The sequence below is a fragment of the Cottoperca gobio genome, chromosome 9, assembly GCF_900634415.1.
Source record: "Cottoperca gobio chromosome 9, fCotGob3.1, whole genome shotgun sequence".
NCBI lineage: Eukaryota > Metazoa > Chordata > Actinopteri > Perciformes > Bovichtidae > Cottoperca > Cottoperca gobio.
Genome location: NC_041363.1, coordinates 22,087,178 through 22,114,927, shown reverse-complemented (window position 1 = coordinate 22,114,927; position 27,750 = coordinate 22,087,178). Strand labels below are relative to the sequence as shown.

Sequence of the window (27,750 nt, the reverse complement as noted above, 5' to 3'; positions counted from 1 at the left end):
CATTCTGGCCTTGAATAAACACACACAGCCCTTCAGATGACCTACAGGTGGGATTTGTTACAGAGTGGTGGTGAAACTGGAGGTAATTCCTTGACAGGAATAACTTCACGATGAAAAGGAACGTAGGAGTCTTTTGATCCACGATGTAAAGAGCATGTCGGATAGACACTGACAGAGAACATGTTCGTACACTTTGAGAGAGAGGAGCTTTCAGAGAGACCCGTCAGTGACTCTGTGTCTTTGTGTTTGATGTTTTTAAGCACACATAACCTTATGGAGGCTGCTAAAAGGCAGGAGACTGTAGGACTGAACACATTTATTTGAAGGACGTCTTAAAAAAACATGAACAAGCAATAGTACCACATTGGAAAATAAGAAAGAAACCAAAAACAAGTTTTCAAGGGTGCTACTTTCAAAAGAACCATATACAAAGAAAAGTATTTTCACAAATAGATTATTTAAAAGTAGGTCTTGTAAAATAACTAAAGAAAGCAAACGTAAACAAGATGACTCAACTACTTACACACAAACATGTTACCACTGTTGAGAAAAATCAAAGCAAGCAGTTGATTTCTGTTAGAAATAGTCTACATTGAACCTTGATTGACTTCTTCTTATTATGCAATTAGAGTTCATAGTGCAACACATAATTAATTCAACCATCTTTTCACCACTTGTCTATTTCTAAATCACCTCAAAGTCTGCACATCTTCTTTTAACACCCCACAAATGAGCACTAACAAGGAGTCTTGTTTTCTGTTTCAAACTTGCGTATGGCACGGTTGTCGTAGCTTCGTCAAGTGAGTTTATCCAACGAGGCTCCAGTATGGTCATGGTTAAGGTTTGTGTTGGCCACATGTCCAACACGAGAGGTTGGACCACTCCGCATATCTTATCTGCTCTCGTTGGCCGCATTTATACCTGAGTAGGTATTAACAACAAGAGATGTTTATCATTTTAATTTAACTAATAATCGTTCCACTGCTCTACCTACAAAAACACACAAACCACAGTTTTCTTTCTCCCCCTGTGTCCCTGAATGTGTTGGCATTGTGCAGGGGGTGTTTTATCTCCACAATTGCTTTTCACCACTGGATCAGCACCAGGAAAACGACCTCCCCATCATTTCAAAGAACAACTTGTTTGGCTTCCTGAAGTAGCCACAAAGCTTCTTAAAGGCCTGGGTGCTCAGCGGTGCATGCGGCCTGCCTTTAGACTCGTCCAGGCACTTGTCGTGTCCGGCAGACAGGAGGCAGAAGAAGCCCTTGGTGGTGTTGTAGTAGAAGTTGTTGGGGCTTATCCTGGGCGGCAGGTCTAAAAACCTCTCAGCCTTTCTTAGTTCGGGGAAGGGATCCTGAATGAGTGCGTCGCCGTCCACCACGTGGATCTGCTCCCTGGGGAAGACCTCCAGCCAGCGGGCCAGATGCTGGTGGTACAGGCTCCTCTGCAACGCCTTGTACCCAGGGTCAATGTGGCCCTTGTTGATCAGGAGCTCCTCTAGCGGCTGGTAGGGCTTGTGGCGGGTCAGGCGGTTGTGGAGGACCTGGGTGTAGTCCGAGATCAGCCTCTCGGCTGGGTCCCGGACGATGAGCAACAAGCGGACGGCAGGGTTCATGTCCCAGACACGTGCAGGAACCTGAGGGGATGCAAAGTAGCCAGGGGTCTTCTCCACTGTCAGCTGACCAGGGAGGGTGAAGGGCATCTGGGCTCGGTACCACGCCAGGCCTCGGCGGTAGTGCTCCTCCACGTTGAAGTAGTGCACCTGACAGAGGGACAGAAGGTGTGGTGTTAATGAAGACAAGGAAATCAGCTGCATGCATGACACAATGACAAAGCATGTCCATAAAATGTCACTTCTTTCATGGGAGTGAAAGAACATGAAGGGATGATAAATGTTTCTATGAGACACTGAGCTCTTTGTATTTCGACCCCAGCTTGTCAAGTGCAATCTATTCCTTTGCGCTAGCTTTCCAACTTTTCAGTCCTCACCTCGAACTACCCTGATAAGTATGTCTCTCTGTGCAGCTTCTTCGAGAAAGGCCTGTCATCATTCATAATCATGTACGTGCACTGCCAGCCATATTATAGGCTGAGCTTACTTTGTTCTATATGTTATGTATGCCTCTCTGCATTGATAATGATAATAGGGGAAAAGATCACCTGGAATGGGACACAAATCCACCTACAAACAGGTTAAACTTAATATAATCATTGTATACAGATTTAGCTGTCTGTATGTAATGGCTGTTATTTGTACCAGGTAGAAGAAACAGCAAGTTTATTGGGGATATAGGACTCTCTGATTTCTATATGCATGCAATATGATTTGCTTGAATGACTTCTTGTTGGATTTTTTGAGCCAAATCTATTTGAAATAAATGGTCAGGGCCTTAAAGTAACTTCCTCTGCATTCATTTTAATGGTTTACTCCTGGCAATTATTACCCATAATCATTCCCTGAAGTGATATTTGGGCCAGTAATGGGAGAAGTAGTAAAATGTTTTACTTAATTAATTATATCTTTACTACCCTCCAACAATAGTCATGTAGAAGTGAAAGTCCTACACTAAGTTAAAATACAGAAAGTATTAGAAGATAATTTTTTAAACAACTCTAAAATCATAGAAATCTTCTGTTGGGAGCCACTGGATTCATCTTTCACAATGCGTTTCATTTTATTAACTGCTTTTTATTTTTATTTTTAAATGTAATCTCCTAATCTTAAAAGTAACTAGTGAATTACAGCTGTCAAATAAATGTTGTGGATTAAAAAGAACAATAGAGAGAGACGTCGTAAAGTAACAGAAGATCGAACATTTATCAGGTGGCAGTGATTTTACTTTTACCTCGGCCTTTGCCACTTCCACGTCTGGGTGCAGGTTGAGCATCTCCAGCAGGGCTCTGGTGCCGCCTTTCCGTACGCCAATAATAATCGCTCCAGGCAGCCGCTGCTGGGTGGCATTGTAAGAGGAAGAGGATGATGAAGAGGAGGAGACAGGTGAGCTGGAACCCCCGCTGCGTAACTCTCTTAAGCACACAGACAGCTGAGTCTGCAGCAGGAGAAGCACCAGCAGCGCTAGGATCACTGTCCACAGCATGGTGTCACACACACACACCACACACACACACACACACACACACACACACGCACGCACACGCACACGCACACACACACACACACACACACACACACACACACACACACACACACACACACAGAGGAGGTGTGGAGGTTATGTGCGCACACTCATGGAGCTCCCGCACTTGTACAGAGTGCTTGTTATCAGTCAGCAGGGGGCCTCAGGAGGAAGCTCATCAATTGGACAACCTATGAGCCAAGAAAAAGAAAAAAGGTTATTGTCCACTGTCTCACTATACCACTTTCTTCTTAATACTGTCCCCCCTGTGCTAGCAATACAAGGTAGCAAATGGATACATGCAACTCCTGAACTGTAGCTCTTAAAACAAGGAAAATGCAGCGAGAAATCATAAAAATCTGCTAAAACAAATAAAGAAATGAACATCCTATCTTCTTCCTGAAAGCATAGTCAGTTCTTTTTTTATTTCATTGGTTCATCGTTAGCTAATGCCATAAGAGTTGCTTATCTTCTTGGCATCCACACATCACATTTTTTTCCCAATAGAAATACTGATACAGTAATAGAAGCAAGGTTCAAAAGAGAGAAAATAGAGCTGCAATAAATCAACCCACAAATCAATAAGCTATCAATAATATAAATACACTGTTCAAATCCCGCATTAAGCTAAATAAGATTCAGGTATACCTTTCTGAATGAAAACAAGCAAACATGACAATCCGCATATCAATAATACGAGTACGGTATAAACAAAGGTTTATAATAATGACGTATATATTCATAACTTCTATATAGGAACTTCAACTGTATAAACATCAACTTTAAGTGATCCAATAAAAATATTAAGTCCAAACAACAACGCAGCCTTGTGAGCACAAAACAACATGCTTGTGTTCTGAAACTTTCAAAACATTTGTGCAAGTTAAAAGATAAAAATGCACCAACAGATCTCATGAAGATGCACAGGTTTGAAACAGATGCGTCCCGAACAAATAAAATCACCAAACCTACTGCACAAAAAGAATAAAAATGAGAAATGTTTCCTTTGAGCCCAGGGAGGATGCAGTGTCTGCATCACTCACAGATTTTGAAAGTGTAGTCACAGAGCGTTTCTTTTCATCTCACAGCTCGCATTATAGCTCCATGCATGCTTTCTCGACTGTTCCATGATCCCATATGTCTGAGACGCCTCTGCCTTTCTACAAAGTCCCAGTCCAAGCAGTAATGGTTTTAGCCCAGAATATAGGGCTGTGATGTGATTATGGCCAGGAGATAATGAAATATTAATCTACATCTAAAGCACACAGAGAGGAGATGCATTGAAAATTAATGCTGTTATGAGGTTTAGGGCATCCCAAAGGAGCACTAAAACCCATCTGAGTATTGAAGACAAGTTGCAGTGAATCTTGAATGTCTGAATGCTGCAAGTTCTGTTTATTCTGGGTTTGGGGATGTTTCAAATTATTTCCTAAATAAAAAAAAACTCACATTTTGACATGCATTGAAAGATCAATTGTTCATTCATTTAAGAAAAAGGTCACAAAATATATTTATTCTGAAACAAGGTTCTACTTAAACAGCGCCTGGCCCTTGAGCAAGGCACGCAGACTCCCATGTGTTCAAACAGAACAAAGCACAGCGCAAAGTGGGAATTTGTTCTTCACAGCTCCCTGGGCTGAGTGTGTTTTAAAGAATATTTGTGTGAAGTTTTAAAAATAAAAGAGCTGTTGTTTCTGAGTGATGCCAATACTTTTACTTAAACATATTTTGCTTGCAATGGTCCTGAATCAAGACTTTGATTTGCTTGTGTAACATGTATCTAGTTACTCACACTGTTAACATAATATCTGTTGTTTGTTTCATCTGTACAAAACCAAAGTGTAAAATGTACAAGTTGTGGTTTCATGGGGGGTTTATATGTATTTCCCAAAGTCCCAGAGGAGGACAGAAAGTATCACCTGTGTAATTTGGATGAGACTGAGAATGAAAGACATTTTGTATTCTTCTTTATCAAGATCTTGTAGTTACTATAAGCTTTTCCTGAAAATATATGACAAACATCCCAGTGTTTTTGGGGTCATTCCTATGATTTCAGGGTCCCCCAACCCGTTCTCATTCCCAACTTGTCACATACGGACAAGTCTAGGCGTCACTCAGGTTTAAGCAATGAAACTAATTGGTTAGGTTTGGGAAAAGATTGCGGTTTGTGTTAAAATAAGTAACCTGGGAATGAGACCAATTTAGCTCCCAAGCTATATAACACATAATGGGAACCTGAAAAGATGTTTCCCAGCTCGGTGTTCACTTAATATGACATGGGTTATTGTGGGAACACAGCCTTGGTACATAGCATTGAGTTGAACATTGGGGACAACTTGGGAACATAGGACCATGGGAACACATTTTGACATACAAGGCCTATGACGGAGCATGAACATATGAGAGCATTTTGGGTGAATACAAATATTAATTCAGATAACTTAAATGTTGTAATTTACTTACCCTCAGTTGTTGTGTGTGTGGACATTTAATACAGATTCTAACTATTATTACAGGTGTAACTCATCACACTAACGAGGTGATATTGCAGTATGTGAATATTTACCTACGTATTCACGTACGTATTCACGTATGTCTAATGTAACGTAACTTATGTGTAACGTCTGCATAATTTATGAAGCACACGTTGGGTACGTCCAAATATTTTGAACATGCTCAAAACATTTTTACAGACTCAGCGTTCAACAACGCACCCCAGCGTAACACGGTCTGCTCTTAACGAATACTACTTATACCTTCCCTTATATCAACGTAAACCAGCGTATTGCCCATATTTTGTATACGCCATATTTTTGTATTCGTTATGCATTCGTCTGATACATTTTGTATAAGTAAGTGATATACTATCAATAGGTTAGAGATGCATAGCTGTATATGTTCACTTTTCCGATCCGATCCGATGAAAAGTTGGACGTATTTGGACTCTGACAAATTGTGAGATATTTTTCGTATACGTTTCCGCCTTACGGATATGTGTGACAAGGCCTTTAGAGGGAGAAAGATTTGTAGGTTGGCGTCTTATATGATTGTTTTTTTCCCCTGCATGATGTTGAAAGATGCTCTTTGATTTTTAAGGAATGAAAGAAAAATCTGACGGAAATCTGACAGAGTCCTACGAAGTTGTCAGTAAAACACTAAACCGTTCCTCTTTTTCTGCTGCTTTTTCCTGTTGTTGTTATTGTTGTGTTAAAGCTTCCCTGATGCGACTGAGTTATTAATTAGCGTGACAATGTTCTGGTTCAGAGGAGGAACCCTGTCTGCCGTTGTTCCTGTAGTGGAGTGCTAATTGCACCTTCAGGGAACATCGCTGCACCCCCGACCTTCTGTGCTATCCCCTGGCTTGGTGACATTGTCGTCATCGTTGTTGCAACCCTTTACCATCCCTCGTTGACTGTGGATGGGAGTTTCAATGCAAAGCAGTGTGTGGTTTGTTAAAGTAGGTGTTATGGCTGTGGGAACTATTCACTACAGTGTTACAGTTAGCAGGGAGGATAGGTTCGACACATTTATTCTAAGACGTACAAAATATTTTTGGCCTTCTTTGTTAGACCATATTGATGTTAAAATATTTGTGTGCGTGGGAAATCAAGTTAAAATACAAGTCGATTGAGTTTCATGACATAAGATTATTTCAGAGGAAGAATGAAGATTTCCTTCCTTCTGTCTGTTTTTGAAGGTTATAATATTATTTTTAGCTGTGACCGGCAGCTCTATTGCTCACGCTGTCTTAAATTTGACATGGAGGTCAGGTGTTTGTGAGGCTGTGTTGCGCTTGTTAATTAAATATTTAAAACTATAATTACCGCCTCCCGGTTCTATGTTTCTGTGAACCAGTCAAGTTGCAGTTTACATCCATGTCTGTCGAACATTTCAACAGTCCATCATTTTATCCTATTACATGTTTTGTGTGAATGTGGCATAATTAGCATATGAATTCTTGAGTTATGGACAGAAACGTGTTTTGTGAGGTGACAGTGACTTTTGTCCACCACATTGCAATCAGTTCATCCTTATGTCCAAGTGGACGTCTGTACCAAATCTGAAGACATTTCCTCAATGCGTTCCTGAGATATCACGTTTACAAGAATGGGACGGATGTGTGGTCATAGTGAACCTGACCTTTGACCTTTTGACCACCAAAATGGTGACGGACGGATGGAAAGACGACATCAAAACTTACCTCCATGCTTGCGAATCAAGGCAAACTACCTACTTTATTATTATGAAAAGAGCTGAGAGTTGTTTTATCCCCTTTGACTTTTCCGTGCAAAGTCATGGTTGAGAATTAAGGAGATGCATTTTTATATCTTTTTCATAAGAGTTTTCCCCCCAGGTGTGAAGACGCCAGTCACACATGCAGATATGGCATCCAAACAGAATCCTGCCAGTGACATGTTTGTTTTAATCCCTCGAAAAAACATGAAAATATTGCCACCCAGTGTGTCAAATAAAAGTTGAAACTATATAATCCTTGAACTTTAGACAGACTACATCTAACAGATTTTTAAACCAATGAAATTTACTTCCAAAATATTCACAATGATGCTCGCCTCACACAATGACGCTCGCCTCACACTGTCATCTCTCTCTGTGGTCTGGCAAGGCACCGAGTGAAGACCAAAATGAGTGGGATACCCTTTTATCCGCCAGTGCCACAAACCAAATGCAGTGCTCAATTAAAATTCCATATGCGGCTTGGTGGCTTGCTGTCATTATCTAAACTGCTCTACATTGTTCACTTATTTGGTCTGGCTTGCAGCTGCAGAGCTCAACCAATTCTCAGTGGATGTTTTCTTCAGACTTCAGAATCAGAATCAGAAATCCTTTATTAGTCCCACGACGGGGAAATTTACCTTGTTACAGCAAAAGAACAAGAAAGTAAAGTGGCGAGTACTCAATTAAATAGAATAAAATACAGTAACAATAGTATAAGTAAGACTTAAGGTGCTCCCCGTCTCATTTCCTTCAGTTGAAGCCTGTACGACAGATGACTGTATGTTTCAGCGCAAGCTCTGACCCACTCCAGCCACAGGCAAACTGAAGAACGTGTTACGTTTTTTGTGCAAGCTCTAGGGGTGTGGGAAAAAATGTACACAGCATAGTATTCCAATATTTTGTGCGGCAATATTGTATCGTTACACGGACACCAAGTATCTATCGTTAAGTAGATAAAGAGGTGGTACCCACCTCTAGTGAGCTTCGATTGATTGGCAGGATTTGTGAATTTGCAGAGTTGGCATTACAAACTACATGTTTTGGTTATTGCAGTGTCCAATCATCAGACTACACACTGCAACATCAGGCTGAGCGCTCAAATGCAACCTGCTTTTATTTATGAAACATAGCAAGTTTGTAATTTTTTAAGTGTGACCATAGTTTGGCATTTCTGTTCTGAAATGTGTTGTAAAGTATTGCCTAACAGATAGACTGGTATTGATATACCTGTTATACATAATGTCCCTTGAATGCTTCTCCGTGAATTTGACCAGTGTCAAATGTCCTACATATGAGCTCTGCCTCGTGTACGTTATCTGCAGAAAGAACGTCAGATTCAGAACACCTACAGTCATCATTTTGATGTGAAGTGGCAAACTGTGGGCTGATGCCAATCACAGTGTGGAGTGTGTGTGTGTGAGTGTGTGTGTTGCACAGCGAGACACATGCCTTGTGTTAAGTGGTAGCGTGAGTCCCTTGTGACTCCTCTGTAAGGTTCAATATTCCCCTGCAGTCAAGTCGCTTCATCTCCACCTCTCTCTCTCTCTCTCTCTCTCTCTCTCTCTCTCTCTCTCTCTCTCTCTCTCTCTCTCTCACCTTTCCTTGTCCTCTTCAACCCTAACCTTTTGTTCTGTTTCCTCAGCCTGTTCCTGACTCTTTCATTGTAAGTTGTTTGAATCCATCCCTGTTTATGTGGATCCACTAACAGACCCTGGCACCATGCTAATGGGGATGCCCTGCAGCAGCCTCTTAGCTGCTCATAAATAATACAGAAGCGCACCTTCCTGCCTGAAATATTTTTTGAGTGAATGAACTTTTAATCTTGACGAATTGGAAATGAGACAGGATTTAGATTTAAAAATAAGAAACGGCTCCATGTACATGTCAAAAGTGTCCTTTCAGTAAGATTAAAAAAACTATCTAAAGAAAATAGACTATACTCTTAACGGTTGACATTTCTTTCTAATTAACATTATTGTCATTGTTGGTATGTGTGGATATTATTTTCTGTCGTTCACATTTTTTTTTTTACTGTTTTATCATTATGTACAGTACTTCAAATTGCTTTTGTAAATGAGATGGTGTTTTTAAATGTCTGCACATAGGTTAAAACCAGCTGTACTTCAGGATTGTAAAGAATTTCAGGATTCTTCATTCTTGGGTTTTCTTTTGCCGTAAACGACATAAAATCAAAACAGAATGGTCGACTTCATTAGCACAACTAAACGGCTGGACGGTTCTTTTTATCGTCACCATATGAGCTCTGAGTTAGCCTCTTACCCTGCCCAATGAGGCTCACATGAGTCATTGCAAGTCCTTGTCTTTCCCACTCATCGCTCCTTGTGATTCACATTAGCCAGCATGGATAGGGAGAACAAACAACAACAAAACAATGCCAGGATTGTCGATGATGCGTGCATTCTCCATATTGACAAACACAAGTATCTATCCAGGCTGGAAAAGATGGAGATGGAGAGAAAAAAGTAAAAGAGGGTGGAGTGTAATTATCTGTGAAAGGCAGATGCTGTCGTGTGTGTGTGTGTGAGGGTGTGTGAGGGTGTGTGTGTGTGTGTGTGTGTGTGTGTGTGTGTGTGTGTGTGTGCGTGTGCATGCGCGTGTGTGTTCTCATCTGTATGTGTGCAGCGCCTTTGCTTTTTGTTCGAGCATGCAACTGTCTCCGATCCAGGCCCTTGGAAATATCTTTTTACTGAGCGATGGCATTTGGGGGTGAGGGGCTGGGGAAGGATTATCCTGTACAGAAAGACAGAGGGTGGCAGGGAGGGAGGAGATGGGCGGCAGGGAGGCAGGATGGGGCTGAGGTGCAGTTGGTGTGTGTGTGTGTGTGTGTGTGTGTGTGTGTGTCAGTGCTCTGCAGGAGGGTGTGTGTGTGTAAGGCAGAAAGGAAGATTGTCCCTGGTAGGGGGTGGCATGGTGAAACGCTTTGGATTGCCAAGCCTGTCATATCACCAAGGCTGTGAAAGTCAGATAAAACTCTCTCTGTCTTCCTTCCTTTCTTTCTTCTTACATTCTTATCCCCCCTCATCCATCTCTCTTTAACACTCTGCACTCCTTCCTTTCTCTATATTTGCTGGGTCTCACCTTCATTTCCTCAGCCTTTTGTCTTTCACTTCCACCTCGGCCGCACTTTCTCAGTTTTCTGTCTTCATCTACCTTCTCGTGGCCCGTTCCCACTCAACCAATCGTGCTTGCTGATTAATGGCAAACATTTATCAGATCCACGGACATGATTACCTTTCAGAATAAAATCCAAAATGTAACAAGGCTGGTCCTATTTCCTATTCCCTTCCCATTACCAGCCTGAAGAGAAGACGGCCAACACTCCGAGGGGGGTCTGTAATCGAAATAGATGAAGCCATCTGAGAAAGACGGGAATCAGTCATGCTTCCAGATCGGGCAGACTGCTGGCGTTCTTCCTGTGTTCCTCAGTTATCGCACAGAAAAGATGGAGGACAATGAACAGTGAGGATTTGGATGGTGGTTTAAGATATCTGATGATGTACGAGTACAGAAAAGATGCTCAAGAGTTTTCTCCTTTTACAATCACAATATGTTTCGGAAATCCTTTTAAGCCCAAGAAAGCTTCCTATCTGCTCCCAGGTCTTTCAAAGTTTTTAGTTAAGATGAAAGAAACATGGGATGTGGATGAGAGATTGAAAACCACTCTTTCATTTCTATTGAAGTCAAGCAGTTTTGCCTCTTCCAGGCAGTCTATCTGTGTGAGGAGTTTGAAGCACCCTGCACCAGGTACTGGGCCTGGGGGAGATTTGCTTAGTTATCCGCACGAGTGGAAGATTTGATCTTTTTCTGAGAGATTCAGAGTAAAGAAGAATACTTAAAGAGGGCTAAAAACAGAAGTAGGTCCTGACAAGAGCCTCTTCCTCTCTCTTTATCTCTCTTAGAAGTTTATCTGACAGTGCGTGTATAGGCATTCATAACAATATTATGTGTAAGTATACATGCTTACAGAAATATTCTTAAACCAACATGCACTCCAAACATGTAATATCGGTACATATATAATATATGTCGTGTCATTTTATCACTTCTTTATTTGTTGGCTCTTCTTCTCTGTTTATCTCGCTCGCTCTGACCTTTGCTGAGGTCTGTCCGTCTTTTACCCATCAGCCCCGCGCTGGTTTTCAAATGAGACTCTTAGGAAGAAAAAAACCTCTGAGCAGCCAAGCGGCCCACACCCACCACCCTTTCACCCACTCATCATCTTATTCACTCACACATGCATAACAGCCAGATACCCCCTTCCCCCTCTTCCCCTTATCCCCCCTCCTCCCTCGCATCTTCAGCCGTGCACGCTCCCAGATCTGGGTCAACCGTATCAAACACCAAAATGCGCCTACTCCTCTCTGGTGTGTGTGTGTGTGTGTGTGTGTGTGTGTGTGTGTGTGTGTGTGTGTGTGTGTGTGTGTGTGCAGGAGAAAAAGTGGGGCTTCTACAGTACTGTTGTTGTTTTATCAGAAAGTGCTCAGGGGGGCGTCTGATTAGGAAATCCAGTTTTATCAAGGGAATCTTTGTGTGTGTGTGTATGTGTGTACATGCATAACAAAGCAAGCTGTTTCTGCAATAATGCGTGTGTGTGTTTGTGTGTGTGTGAGAGAGAGCGAGCAAACAGAAAAGTAAAGCATGCTGAGAGTGTGTGTGTAAATGTTGCTCTAATTAAAAGAGTTTTTGGCCTGAGCATCATGTCTGGGCATACAATCTATTCTTATGTCTGCATTTCTATGTGTGTGTGTGTGTGTGTGTGTGTGTGTGTGTGTGTGTGTGTGTGTGTGTGTGTGTGTGTGTGTGTGTGTGTGTGTGTGTGTGTGTGTGTGTGCGTTTTTATATGACCCACCTGGCACAGGGCCCAGCACATGCCATTTAGTTTTAGAGAGGTGGGAGAGAGTGAGGCAGCCTGGTAATGCGTGGTCATCCCCTGAGTCAGGTACATGATGGAGCCATCTTTCTTTCTCTATTTCACTTTTTGTCATTCATCTTTGCCTTGATCCTCTCTCTGTCTTCCTCTCTTCTTCTTTCAAATAGTTTACCCAACGTTCAAGGTTGAAATACAGTCTTTATAAAGACATAATACCTCAATACTTAATAGTTACATAATAGTTCAAAGTCAAATGCTGCATCAATATAGACATACAAATAAATCTGTTTTTAAAATACCTACATTAAATTGCGGGTTTATTTGAGGATATTGAGTCAAATCTGTGACCACTGAGTTGTGGCCATTTAAATAAATCATTATGCTGTAGTGCCACAAAATTAAATCATCATCACCCAGAGCTGGTTTGTGCACCCGTGTTCTAAATGTGGTACCATATATAGTAAAACAATACGTCATATAAAAGATAAAAAACTCTTTTCAAGGTCATCAATAAGATGATTGAGATTTCTTAACGACTTGATAAAATGTGATGGTGAAAAAGTGGTGTTCTGTAAAAATTGTGAAAAATATGTTCTGGCTGGAATAGTTGTTGCCTAACGAGAAGATTTATCTTGAAGCAAAGAATCAAGGAACATATTTTCCTTCTGTGCTTCACACACATTGCAGTAGTGTTTTGGTAACAAATATAGATATTTCAAAGAAATCAAACAAATACAAAGTGTGTGTGTGTGTGTGTGTGTGTGTGTGTGTGTGTGTGTGTGTGTGTGTGTGTGTGTGTGTGTGTGTATAAACACTGTGCTTAATTCACACCCCTCTGCCAACACACACACACATTTACAGACATGACATATGTGGTGTCTCTCACAGTGACAGTGGCCCGACAGCTTGGCCTGACAGTGAGAGGAGACTGACCCGTCAGAGTAAATTTAACCCGACTGTCACTGAGTGACGGGACACTCTAGGGGTGCAGCTCTGTGTGTGTGTGTGTCTGTGTCTGTATGTGTGTGTGTGTGTGTGTGTCTGTGTGTGTGTGTGTGTGTGTGTGTGTGTGTGTGTGTGTGTGTGTGTGGTATTAGGGGGGATGAGGGATGGGAGGATTTGGGTGCGTCCCTCTTGGCACATGGGCAAGGTCAGCTGCTCCGGGGCAACAGACACCATCGACTTGTTTTTTTCCTCGTTTGAATTCAGTGTTGTTTACTGTACGTTTTGAGTGTCATACTTGTGTACATATGGACATCTGGAACGAGGGAGAGCTGACAGATGGGGGTGGGCAAGTTGTGTCTGGTCAATATCATCACGGGCCAGCGAGCCCAAATATTATCCAGGCCCTGAACTGGGTTTTTCTAGGTTACATGCTGTACGTGCAGAAGTAAAAAACAAAAAACAAAACAGAGTGAAAGAGAGAGAACAAAAAAACAGATGGTGTTTATGTAAAAAGGGTAGGATTTGGGGGTTGGAGGAAGAAGAGTGGAAAGTGAGTGACAGAGAGAAATAAATGATGTACCAGCATCATCAGGTGTGTTTGGGCTCCTGCTGCTAGCTTACCATGGCAACAAATGTTTAGATCCCTCTCACCTGGGCAGTAGACCTCAGGGACTGGGAATTATTAAAGCTAGGAGGTTGGAGGAGGGATGGAAAAAGAGAGAGTGAGAGAATCAGGGTGGTGGTGGTTACAGATGATGCCACAGTTGGTGTGGTGTTACGGCCAAACGGAGCCCTATGGTGATAGTAATGAACCTAACCGGCTGCTGGTGGCTTTGTTGGCCAAAATGGACGATTAGTCTGATTGGTGTCTCAACTGTTCAGCATTAAAGTCAACACAGACACAGAGAGAGGTGGTTACCCTGGCCTGCAGCTATGTTTGGGCTTTTTTAAAGCTGCTCTAGTCAAGATCTTTTTTTTATAAAAACACAGCAGTTTTACTAAATCACAAAGTGTCCCCTTATGTCCTAAATCAGGCAGCGTATCTGTCGCTCTGATGAGTAATACATTCACGTCTACAAACACAGGAGTACATTTTGCTAGACTTCAGCAGAAGTAACCCCCGTGTGTGAGGCAAATAGAAATGAGTAAAAAAATATGTCAGTGTACTGATGGTGTCATTGCTCAGCGTTTTGCCTCCCAATGTTAAAATCTGCTGCTCAACCAGGTGAGGTTGACTCTGCAGCAGCTCCCAGCTGTCAGACACCTGCATGTTAGTGCATTCATGTCAAATTTCCCCTCCTAAGCTTTAAGCTAAAAATAGAAACACAGCAATGAGTCCTGAATCATCAGAACAGGCTGGAATTACATGTTTCACTAAATAGTGTTGGGATTGTTAGAAGAAAGGTGCAGTTTATTAGCAAGATGTCAATAAACAAAGAGTTCCCTTGGTAGACGCTTGAACCTGCTTTAATCAACATGTTGATGTTATCACTGAATTACATTAGTCTTTTTAATGTAAAGATCAGCTTATATTGTTGAAATCACAGTAAATTATCACCCAAGTTTCTTTTGCCTCTTTTAGCCAATTTATTTGTTTTTCTGTAACCTCTACTGTAAGGTTCAGTCTCAGCGTTCAAATGCAGGTTGTGTCCTACATACCCGGTATCAAATGGCAGACAAAAAATTAACTGAGCAACTAGTGACCATCGTGGAGCGCTAAGCAAACTCAGGACATGGTGGAAACCAAACCAAGGCTAAACGTAGAGTGAATATAAGATGTTTGTGATCTGCCAAATAGTTTTTATGTTTTTCTGTCCCCTGAAGTAGTCAAACAACTCCACAGTGGCATAGCCGCAGGGGTTGATGAGATCCGTCCAGAAATGCCGTAGGCTTTGGGTGTGGAGGGGCTGTCTTGGTTGACACGCCTCGTCAATATTGCATGGAAGTCTGGGACAGTGCCTAGGGGGTGGCAGACCGGGGTGGTGGTTCCCCTATTCAAAAAGGGGGACCAGAGAGTGTGTGCCAACTACAGGGGTATCACACTTCTCAGCCTCCCTGGTAAAGTCTACTCCAAGGTGCTGGAAAGGAGGGTTCAGGCCGATAGTCGAACCTCTGATTGAAGAGGAACAATGCGGATTCCGTCCTGGTCGTGGAACAATGGACCAACTCTTCACTCTTGCAAGGATCCTGGAGGGGGCCTGGGAGTACTACCATCCGGTCTACATGTGTTTTGTGGATCTGGAGAAGGTGTATGACCGGGTCCCCCGGGTGATACTGTGGGAGGTGCTACGGAAGTATGGGGTGGGGGTCACTTCTGAGGGCCATCCAATCCCTGTACGCCCAAAGCGAGAGTTGTGTCCGGATACTCGGCAGTAAGTTGGACTCGTTCCCAGTGAATGTTGGCCTTCCACCAGGGCTGCGCCTTATCACCAATCCTGTTTGTGATATTCATGGTCAGGATATCGAGGCGTAGTCGTGGAGGAGAGGGGTTGCAGTTCGGTGGCCTGAGGATCTCATCGCTGCTCTTTGCAGATGATGTGGTCCTGATGGCATCAGCGGTCTGTGACCTTCAGCAGTCACTGGATCGGTTCGCAGCCGAGTGTGAAGCGGTTGGGATGAGGATCAGCACCTCAGAATCTGAGGCCATGGCTCTCAGCAGGAAACCGGTGGATTGCCTACTCCGGGTAGGGAATGAGCCCTTACCACAAGTGAAGGAGTTCAAGTAACTCAGGGTCTTGTTCGCGAGTGAGGGGACGATGGAGCGAGAGATTGGCCGGAGAATCGTTGTGACGAAAAGAGAGCTGAGCCAGAAGGCAAAGCTCTCGATCTACCGGTCGATCTTCGTTCCTACCCTCACCTATGGTCATGAAGACTGGCTCATGTGGCCCGAAGAAGAGAAGTTTGGGGTTCCTTACTGGAGCTGCTGCCCCCGCGACCCGACCCCGGATAAGTGGTAGACGATGGATGGATGGATGTCCCCTTGTGGAGAAAAATCAATTAATGTGGCTTTAAATCTTTTGTATGTGATTAAAATGTTATGGCTAATGTCACTGCAACATGCACAGTGAGTTTTACAGATGTGTGTTTATATAAACATAGTATGAACAACATGCTTGATACTGTTGGAGACATAATTTTTTTTTTCTCTAATCTTTTGATTGTGTGGTCATTCTCACTTTCTATACTTTTATTTCTATGGGCATTATTTCTGAATCTTTTTGCTTTGATGAACAGGTATGTACTTTTCAAAGGACACCATTAAAAGGAAGTTTAAAAGGAAGAAAATCACCAGATGTGGGAAGAACGTACCCTCCTGTTGCTGTGGATCATTAGGACATGGGTGATCTTTCGGACCTAACTGTGTGATCTAATGCTTTTTGACCCATTTAACTCGAGGGCTCTTTAGATTCTATAATTTTACAGTTTAGACCATAGCACAAAGTCAATATGAGAGCCAAACAGGAAGCAGATAATGGACAAGAGTCATGCAGTGGCTACAAATTAGGCAGAGAGTCTCACGCACGGGTGAAGACTTAGGTGCAAATTCATGCGCATGTATTTACACGCACAAACACATTGTGATATAGTCGGACAAATTATACTCTAATCACTGCATCCAGCTCCGTGGGTATGTTCACAGAGCTCCACTGGTGGTGCATCCTTTTCTTTTTTCTTCCTTTCTTTCTCTCTTTGAGCTCAGTATCCCACTGACTCTCCAGACCGGCTTGCTCACCCCCTCAGCACACACACACACACACACACACACACACACACACACACACACACACACACACACACACACACACACATACAGCGGAGGACATGAGGTGCCTTGCAGGGGGCAGTTTTGATTGACCAAGCATTTTATGACTCTTAAATGGCTTTATTGCCTTCCATACTTAACCTCCACACACCACCTCCTTCCTCCCTGCCACACCACAACACTCACACACACACACAGTCCCCAGGTCGTCACTGTGATAGGAATTAATGAGAGCCATCCCTAAACACACACGCACACATACACACACACACACACACACACACACACACACACACACACACACACACACACACACACACACACACACACACACACACACACACACACACACACACTTGCTACTGTCTGGATTCCATCAAGGTCACCCCGCAAATCTAAAGCGCTGCTCCTCCCTCTGGAGTCTCTGTTTGCCCTCCATAACCTCGCTCTGATACTTTTCCTTACAATTTTGGAAGCGGGCCAGGATTCGTGTGTAATGACTTTGTTACTGTACAGAGGAGGTCGATATGGGAGATTGGGTTCATTGATCTTAATTGACTGGACAGCAGGCGGCGGCAGGGCGGTGGAGATGCAGACTACCATTAGGATGGGACTAGGGTGTGATGGATATGAGAGTTTGGAGGCTGCTACTATTGTACAAAAAAATTAAATAGAGATTTTTGTGCTTCAGCCATAATTCTGATTTTTGACAGTTTGGAAAACTATCTGAAAATGTTAAATGCACCAACACAACCACTCAAAGGTTAGGGAACCGGATTTAAAACTGCACTTAAATATAGAATTAAGCATCACATCATAACATTTGCACATTCTTCAACTCCTGTTACTAATATTCTCCACAAACGTACACATTTTCAATACAATGAGATTATCAAGTACACTATTGCCACTCAGTCAAAGTTTCTCTGTATCAGTATTCCACTCAGGTGGAGTGATGATGTTACCGTACATAGTGAGTGGGATGATCATCCCTCAGCCTGAAACCTTTTGCTCGAACCCAGTGTGTTGACATGAATCTAATCCTGCTCTTGTGTCCTTGAGCTAAACACTGAAACCCAGCCAGCCGCAGGACAGCTGCTCTGTTGCTGACCTCTTAGCTCAGTGTGCAGGAGGGCAAGCTAAAGGAAAATTTCCCTCTAGGGATCAATGCAGTATCACATAATTAACAGAGCTGAAACACGCTGTGTAGCAAACAACCCAGAGCCAATTTCACCCTACAATCTTCAATAAACGTCTTGTTGTGGTCGCTATGCTTTTGAGTTTTGGGCCTTCAAAGTGTTCGTTTTGGCTCGTAAGCACTTTCTCAAGGTGCTCAGGGTTCAAGGAATGCTCCACCTAAAATCTGTCTGTTTAACAGTGGTGGAATGTTACTGGGTCAAGTACTGTACTTCATTTAGAGGTTCTTGCACTTTACTTGGGTATTTCAATTTTATGTAACTTTGTACTTCTAGTCTACCACATCTCAAAGGTAAATATTGTACTTTTTACTCCACTACATATGTCTGACAGCTTTAGTTACTTTTCAGATTACAACTTTTTATCCCCTTCCTGTCCAGTGAAAACCATGTGTCTCCAGATGTGTGGATTTTTGATCCTACTTCTTAAAATAAATAAACTTTTTTTTAAAACCCCTCTTGGATCAGCTGTCGTCACAAAGCTGAAAACAGGCTGTTTATCTGAGCTCATGAAAAGTTTACTTTTCAGAGATACGTGGTTCTCATAGGACAAGCGACGCTACAAACATGATGATCTCATAGAACATGATGCGTTGCTGTAGATTAAACTACCCAACAGAATATACAGCAGTTAAAATGAGCACAACCTTAAACATCTACAGCAGGAAAATGGCAGAATAATAATCCAGAAACATCATACGTATAATAGTAAAACACTGACAGGGACCATTTTACTGCACAATGAGCCCCTTTACTTTTAAGTAAGGTTTTAAATGACAGCAGAAACACTACAGTTTCTAGAGGCAGCCTTCTTAATGTTCACAACCTGAACATGAGATAAACTGCTTAAGATATGACATGTTGATTCATTCTTCTAAAATGTGGGTTGAAGTTTCAGACAAGATGTAAGATTCTCTTACTCTCTCTTGGGTTAAACTGTGAATGAAGTCACAGTTCGGTTTGGCTGTGAGGTCCACGCCTGCAGGTTCTGGCCTGAAAACCGGGTGGACACATAATAACACACATTACACACTTGTGTAGTCATGCTGGCTCCCTCCATCTGCCAACTACCAGGAGCTCTTGTCACCTCAGAGCTGTGTGTGTGTGTGTGTGTGTGTGTGTGTGTGTGTGTGTGTGTGTGTGTGTGTGTGTGTGTGTGTGTGTGTCTGCTAAGATGGAGTCACTGTGAGCCTTCACCCTGACAGAGTGGGCAGCTGCCGTGCTGATGAACACCTACCACAAGGTTTTACAAATACAGTTAACACTGACCTCCTGAGTGCATTGCCTCCCTCAAGCTTTTTATGCATAAGACTTATTTTTTATGTTTCGTGCTCATTAACTAAGACTTGTGTTCGACCTTTCAGGCAGCCTCAGTCCTCAACGTGTTGAGGACTGAAACTCACTAACAACTGAGAGAGTTACTGAGAAACCAACATTCAGTGGACGTTCATTTTTACTATTGAAACAACATATTCAGTTGTCATTATACAATTTTGACAGAGAGCGATTTGGAAATCTCCTTATTGAAATTAATTTATTTTGTGAAACCCCGGCATCCAACTCTTTAGTGCCGAGCGGCAACCTTTTAACAACATGCCAAAATGTGCATTCTGATTTTACCTAAGTTGATGTTGCTTTCTTGTTTGTCTTACATATTACATTTTTCAACGGCATCACTTGTAGCTGTGATCATTTACAGGCCGATTCACAAATCTCTGATTTTGAAGTCTCTCTCAAATAACTGAATGAAGCAACAACTGTACCTGTCTTTAAAAGCACAACAGAAACTTGAGAACAGTGAGAATATTGTTCAGTGATAAATGACAGATTCTCTATTAGATTACAGTCTCTGCAAGTTGATTGTGCTGTAACAACTAATGGAAATCAGTGGCTGCAGAAGGTAGACAATCTGTTTACTGTAAAAGATTGTCAGCAAATAAACATGCAAAACAACTCATTTGGAAATGAAACCAGTAGAACTGCTACACCTCACTGCAAAGGTAAGTTAGTTGAAATAAGTTCAGAGAAGTTTATATTTGTGCATTCCGACTGACACTAAATAGATATAAAGTTACCTCATGTAAAATCCACCAATCCCTTTTAAATCACCTGTACATTGTTAAAAACAAATCCCTGCAGATGATGTGACTCTCCCTTTCATGCCTGCAACACTTTCCGTGTAGAGTAGATGTCAAATGATATCTCGCTCTAAATCAAAACTGTGAAGTAAGGTGGAGGCTGGAAAACTCAGCACGCCACGATAAAACTCTCAGAGAGGCCAATCGTGAAAATGTCACTTAAAACATTTGATTGTCGGAAGTCATCTGAATATGAGTCTCTTGTAAGTGCATTGCGTGAGTTTGTGTGTGTATAAGAGTGTGTGTGAGACGTTAATGGGCTCATTGGCTGCCCTGTTAGACCTGACGACCATTCAGCGGAGCGCACAGAGACTGCTGCCTCCTCTTTATGTCTACATGGAAGAATTTGGAAATGCGCCTAAATGTATTGTTTGTCACACACTCAGCTGCTCTGTCTCTCTCACACACACACACACACACACACACACACACACACACACACACACACACACACACACACACACACACACACACACACACATCACCGGCATTCTATGCTCTCTCGTAAGAAAAAGCAGTTTGTTGCCAGTTCTCCACATTTTGTGATTTTGAAAGCATGTAAGAGTAACTGAAGTTGTGTGTGTGTGTGTGTGTGTGTGTGTGTGTGTGTGTGTGTGTGTGTGTGTGTGTGTGTGTGTGTGTGTGTGTGTGTGTGTGTGTGTACCCTGGTTCAGTGTGCTTCAGAGGACGTATGCACTCTGCTCATAAATAAAGGCCATGCATTATTCAGGGTTGCTCCTCCAGCTAATGCCCCTTAATGTGCCCAAACAGCCATAATGTACTCTTCTACCAAGGTGGCAGAGACCCCCTCTCACTCACACACACACACAGACATCAAACCTCCATCCCTTGATTTGACACAATGTCGCTCTCAGCCTCTTATCTCCCTCTCAAATCATCTAATGTTCCTAATTTTACCGCTAAAAAAATCCATTTAGCTTTTGATCCAAATTGCTCTTGCTCACGCTTTCTCGCCATGTTTCCATCGAGCTTTGCTCAATTTGTCCCTAATTCTCCATCGTCACTGTCTACATCTCCCACTCCTCCCCCATACTTCTCCCCACTGTCTCTTTCCCTTTTGAAAAAAAACAGAAAATACATCTAAGTACCGTTCTTCTGAAAAAGATACTGTTCTTCCCCTCTGCATGGCCCCGGGGTGCCAGCTTTCTGCAGAATTAGGATTGTGTCTTAACAAGGATTTGTAGCTGTGGAGCTCCGGCAGCAAATCTTTACTAAGTGCGTAATCTTAATCACTTTTTGGGGGAAATCAAACTGATTACTGAGAGTAAACAGGAAACAGTTTGGAGCAAAAGAAATGCATGAAAGAAATCATAAAATCGGTTTAAGGTGAAATGTTTATTGCTGTCGCTTTGCTTGTCTGCATTTTATCGACAGTGTTTTATGTCCTAATCACTTTTGTAATTGATTTCCTTGTTTACCCTTCTGTGGTTTTAATTGCTTTGGCAGTTTGTGATCCTCTTTTATTTTGGTCTTTGTGGAGCATTTTAACTCTACTGAAGTGTAATATAACTCAAGTTCACAATGTGTATTAGTTATAAGAAATAGTGGATGTTATAATGATAATAATAATAATAATAATGATAATAATAATAATAATGATAATAATAATAATGATAATAATAATAATGATAATAATAATAATAATAATAATGATAATAATAATAATAATAATAATAATAATAATAATAATAATAATAATAATAATAATTCCTAAAATCTCAATAGACGTTGTCAGTGCTCGGACCCTAATGAGCCCTGTTGGTTGCTTAGTACACTTGTGATGCCACACCCACCAGTGATTTCATATTGCATTACCATGCACCGTTACATCACTTTTTGGGTGTGAAAAAAGACATTTCTATATGAATGTAGAAATTTCGATCTCAAAGTATTGTTGCTGTCAAAAATATTATTTTCTACAGATTGTTTCTTTACCTTGTTTGTTTATTGCTTGTTTGTGATGCTTTAAGTATTTTATCATGAGCACGTTAAAGGTCCTGAAATCAGAATTTGTAAGTGCTTGCTATGTAACAGAAGTTGCTTGTAGTGATGAACGCACATATGTGTCGCCTGACTCTGCAGTTCAGCTCTACAGAGCTTTATAGCAACTTTAGATCATTGTTTTTTCTTCCGGTCCCCAACCTTACTGTTTTGGTTTACTCTCACCACTATCAATGTGTTGTTTTAGCTCACAAAGTGAAGTGAAGCATTAAGCAGTAAAAGAGCCAGTTGTTTCCCTCAGGAGCTGGTGGAGACCAAAAACTGAGCGAAAAGAAGACGAGTAAATAGTGGCCTTACATTTAGTTTTAGGGTGGCCAGAAACCAGCCTGTAGATGTCTGGTAAAGATGCTCGGTAACTGCTGGATGTGTAAATTAGCAACTGTTTGCTAACTAGTTCAACATATGTGTATATTAACGGTGATGATGCGTCAATGTTGTGTTCACAACTTGTTTCTTTTTTAGGCCAAGAAATTAAAAAGATATCAAATGATCCATAATGACCACAGATCAGAGCAGAACTTCTTCTAACTATTAAAAAATAACCACATGACCCTGTGAACCAGAGGATATTTATAAGGAGGCCATGTATTTCTGTGTTACAGTATCACAGATTGAACATTAGAAAACAACATTAATTTACATGAACAGTTCTTAACATGATCTCTTTATGTCTATCTTGGTGTAACGTTAACCTCTCACATGACACTGATTGCTCACAGTTTGTTTTGAGACACACAAAACACACACCCCCTCATTCAACACACACAGACCAGACAATGACTCCATTCATCCAACTCTCTCTGTATCTCTCCTCCTCTGCTCACATCATCTCTTTATAAACACAGTGAAGGTCAAATACACAAAACACACCACGTCTGTCCCATCGCAACCTCTGACCTGGATCTGCTCCTCTTGTTTCGTCTTTTTTACAGTCTATTTGAATTCTTCAGCCGCTCTACAGTATGCATTGTCTTCTTCACGGTACAGACTCACTTAGTACGGACTCACTTAACCAATTAGTCATGTGGGAGTGTCATGATGAGTGGTGCTGGTGGGGAATTACTGCCTTGTTCTAGCTGTCATATGTTTGCAGTTTGGTAAAATCATGCTATTGAAATGTAGATTCAATGCTTTCTATGGCGTTACTACAAGGAGACACAACAAACTGTCATGGATAACACAATCAAATCTACAACATATTTCCATTTTGGTCTTTGCAACTACGTCAAAATACGTTTATCATCCATGGCCTCTAGGAAGACAAATCTTCCGATCTCTCGCCTCTATCAGCAGGACAACATCACCTATCTGTGCCGTCCAAAACCATTACAAACAACTGTAAATCAGTTCTATGATGTGACAGCGCTGTGGTTAAGATAGGGTTAGATTTGATTAGATAAACAGAACTTGGTTAAGGTTTAAAAAAGCATCCTGGTCTGGGTTAAAATAACCACTTAGTTATGCTTAGGAAACCTTCTGATTCATTGTTACAATATTAACCTACATAGTTACGATAAGGGAACAACCGCAGGCATCTTTGAAAGAAGCCAAGGTTGACTATTGGTAGAAAACAGAAAACAAAGTGTGGTCTCCAGTGTTTGAGTCTGACGTTATGTTGACCCATCCAACCAGCTCGACCCCCCCACAATAATGTCACCAACTACAGCTACTAGAAAGTAAACAAATGTTTAAATGCTAAAGGCTTTAAAGGCTCTTCAATTTCAAAAGCAAAATCCAAATCATAAGAAAACTGCAGTTTTTTTAAGGTTCAATGTTCAAATGTATTCTGATTCCTGGCGTCACCGAAAGTAAAGGAACAAGTGTTTGTTTTAGTATTAAAACTAACATAAACATAAGTCATACAGACGAGCTCTTGTGTGGTGAGCATGAGTAATCTTTAAAACACTCTTTGTTAGATTTTTTGTTTCTTTGTTTAGAACTTCCTCCTAAAGTATTTTCCTTCAGCTTTCACTTCCCTCATATCTCGCTCTGCCTCTGATTTCGTATACACTCAGCGCACGCTTGAACGCACACACACAAAAAAGACCTCATCAATTTTGTCCACGCAGGTAAATTACCCTTACATTTCCCCTTTCTTTCCTCACATCAGCATGTGTGACTTATAAGCAATACAAGCAGCTCTTCTTCCTCTACGTCTTTACTCTACTCTCTCACAGGTAAAATGTCAACAAACGACCCTCCAAAAACATGTGATTTTTGTAACTTGCTACACAGAGAGAAGAGAGGTCACAGACTTGCAGAGAGTGAGGGTAGATGAGGTGAACTCAATACGTAATACAGGTACACTCACCCCGCAGCATGAAGTGGGACTTTACACTGTGGTTTACTTGATGCACACGTTGCACTTTGTGTAAATATTGGCTGTGATGCACAGTGTGGTGGTTTTCAGATTCAGTGTGAGGAAGATAAGCTGTGAGAGAATGGATAAGATAAAAAAAGAGGTCTTACCGGATTGATTTCCTCCCAAATGTATCTTTATTTTCTCCTCTTCTTCTTGTTTTACTTCTTCTTCTTCTCTCTCTCCTTCCTTCCTCTCGTCAGTTTGGCTTCAGCTCCGCGGGCGTCGCTGAGTAGGTGTGTGTCGACTGTCTGAGCATGTGTGTGAGTGTGTGCAAGCTCGTAAGAGAGCGTCTCTGCTTTGTGCTGCCGACCTCGGTGAGCGTGTTGTTGCAACTGACTGAGTGACTGGGAGAGAGGGAGGGTGTGTGTGTGTGTGTGTGTGTGTGTGTGTGTGTGTGTGTGTGTGTGAGAGAGAAAGAAAGAGAGAGATTAGTTCACACACAAACACATCTCCGCCTCAGGGAAACACCCCACTCCCTGTCCTCCTTCCTCCCTTTTTTTCCCTTGTCTTTTTTATTTCTTTCACATGGGTTCCTTTATTTTCTTTCATCTGATCACCTTGAAGGACTCATGGAGCAAAAACATTTCCTCCTCATTCTTTGCTCCCATTCAACTCCAGCTGATGCTCCTGCTTGATCTTCAGTTTTTAACCTCCTCTTTTGTTGTATGTCCTCCTCATATAGCAAACCCTTAATGAGTTTGCCTCCTTCAGCACAAACGTTCATATTATTGTTGTAATTGTTGTTCATTGTTAATTCTCTCTGTCGGACTCTCTCCCTTTGCCCCAGCACAGTGCATTGGGTGTGTTGTGTCTGGAGCCCTGAGCTTGGAGATGCTCCACTATGACGCTCCTCTGAGCCTTTGTGGCTCGATGACATGAGAGGAAAGTAGAGAGGACAAAAGGAGAGGAGAGAGGAAATGAGGTGAGAGGAAAGATATTAAGGAGAGGAGAGACAGGCAAAAGAGGAAATGATGAGAAGAAACAAGGAGATTTAAGGAGAGCAGAGGGGAGGAGGTGAGACATGAGATTAAACAAGTAAAGGAGAAGAAAGGAGGAGAAGCGTGAACAAGGAGAGGAGAGCCTATTCATTCAATTCAATGAGGAGAGGAGAAAGAGGAGACGGCATGAGAAGAAAGGAGACAAAAAAGGAGAAGAAGAAACAAGGAGAGGAAAGCAGAGGAGAGGAGGCAGGATGACCCAAACAAAGAATGGAGAGGTGAGGAGACAACAGAGGATACAAGAAAATGAGAGAAGAGGAAAAAATAGGGTAGAGAAGGAAATGAGGAGAGGAAAAGAAAGAGAAAACAAGGCAAATAGAGGAGAATATGAAAGACATTGCGGGGAAGAGGTTGTTAGTTCAACTTGACATTATCTATGAATTTTACATGAGTCGCATTGTAACAGCGATACAGCTGCTGGGAGCCTTGGCCTCGAGTATGTGACCCACAAATCGACTTCAACTTGTTGCTCCTTGGAGGATAAATTACTCATCAAAGTTATTTATTGAGCTACATCCAGGTGAAGCCTGCTGTAACAAAAATGAAAATGAAAAGCCAATAAGACCATAACTCAAGAATTCACATGCTAATAAGTGATGACTTTCAGGACAGACATCTATGTAAACTGCAACTTGACTGGTTGACCGGTTTACAACCGCGAGGCGGGAATTCTAGTTTATATTGTTGCACTCTGTGGACATCCCTGCCAAAAGAGGAAACACTTGTTCATTTCTAAAGAGTAAACTTTGAACTAATGTAACAACAAAATTAACCAAGAAACAAAAGTTTGACTACATGTTTTTGTTTGTAATCAGATTTGTTTTTTATAGTTTAGATGGCTTAACAGACACTTTACCCTGGGATCAATTCCTTTATTTTGCTCCAATGAGGTACATCTTTTCAGGTTTTAATGTTGTTGACAGTTGTGGGTCATGTATAACTTTTCAGAGCCATGAAGTCTCTGCTTGAATGCATCCATTCACCTGTAAGTGTTTTATTCAGTCGGAGCGCAAAGAGGATTTGGTAAACAGCATGTATATCCCCTCTTTCAATTAGCTAACATGTTTATGTCAGCATGGTCAGAATAATCCCTCTCTTAATGTGCTGTAATAACCCTCCTCCCTTCCTCTGCTCCTCTTCACTGAGACACTCTGAACACACACAACAGTTCCTGCGGGAAACAGTCACACAACAACATGACAGGATGCTGCATTAGCTCAGCCGTCATAACAACATTACCAGGAGCTGAATGAAGCTCTCCGGGGCTTTGGAAGAGACAACTTTCCGACGCAGCGTACGACTCTGCTATGCAAGCACTCAATGTAGTGTTCATGTAGGTGCCTCTTATATTCAACACCCCGCTTCCTCTCAATGTTGTTTATTCATTTTATTTAACTTTCTTTTAAACAGCAACTGGAAAAGCGAAGTGAGACATTTTAAAAATAATTAGATAAAACTCAACAGTGAAGATAGTGTCTCTCTGAGATTGCACAGCCGTGCTTTGAGCTAAATGCTTTTGTCAGCATGCTAACAAGCTCACAGTGATAATGCTAACATGCTGATGTTAAACAGGTATAATGTTTACCATGTTAGCGTAACTAAGAAGATTTACTAACTAGCACTAAAAACACAAAGCACAGTCGAGGCTGATGGGAACATTACTAGTTTTGTATTTGGATCTAAACCAAAGTATTGAACAAAATCAAATGCCATCCATCAAATAGTTGTTGAGACATTTCACTTACAAATGTTGACCTCATGGTGGAGCTAGAGGGAACGTCAGAGGATCACCAAAGTCCTTCAGATTCACTCTCTTGGGGCCACAAATGTCTGCACCATATTTCAAGGCAATCCCTCCAACAATTGTTGAGATATTTCAATCCGGACCAAAGTGGCGAACCAAGTGGTGGCTGTTAGGTTACAGCATATGTTCATTATCCAATCATGCTTCTGTTTATTCTAAACAAACTATATTAGTTATTCCCATGGAAAAAAGTATTCATGAACTGAATACACAGTAAGTGTCCTATCATATGTTTATTTACAAAAGTTTTCCAAGTTT

General features: G+C 41.7%; 1 protein-coding gene across 1 annotated transcript in view; it reads right to left on the bottom strand.

Annotated features, from left to right (window-relative positions):
• Positions 1-326: 326 nt before the first annotated feature.
• hs3st1l2 (heparan sulfate (glucosamine) 3-O-sulfotransferase 1-like 2) overlaps positions 327-27,750 on the bottom strand; it is a 31,658-nt gene continuing 4,234 nt past the window's right edge. Inside the window, exons 2-4 of the mRNA XM_029440072.1 lie at positions 24,798-25,034; positions 2,847-3,328; positions 327-1,762 (exon numbers count right to left, since the gene is read on the bottom strand). Coding sequence (XP_029295932.1) covers positions 1,097-1,762; positions 2,847-3,098 — 918 coding nt within the window. The 5' untranslated portion in view covers positions 3,099-3,328; positions 24,798-25,034 and the 3' untranslated portion in view covers positions 327-1,096. The remainder of the gene's footprint in view (positions 1,763-2,846; positions 3,329-24,797; positions 25,035-27,750) is intronic.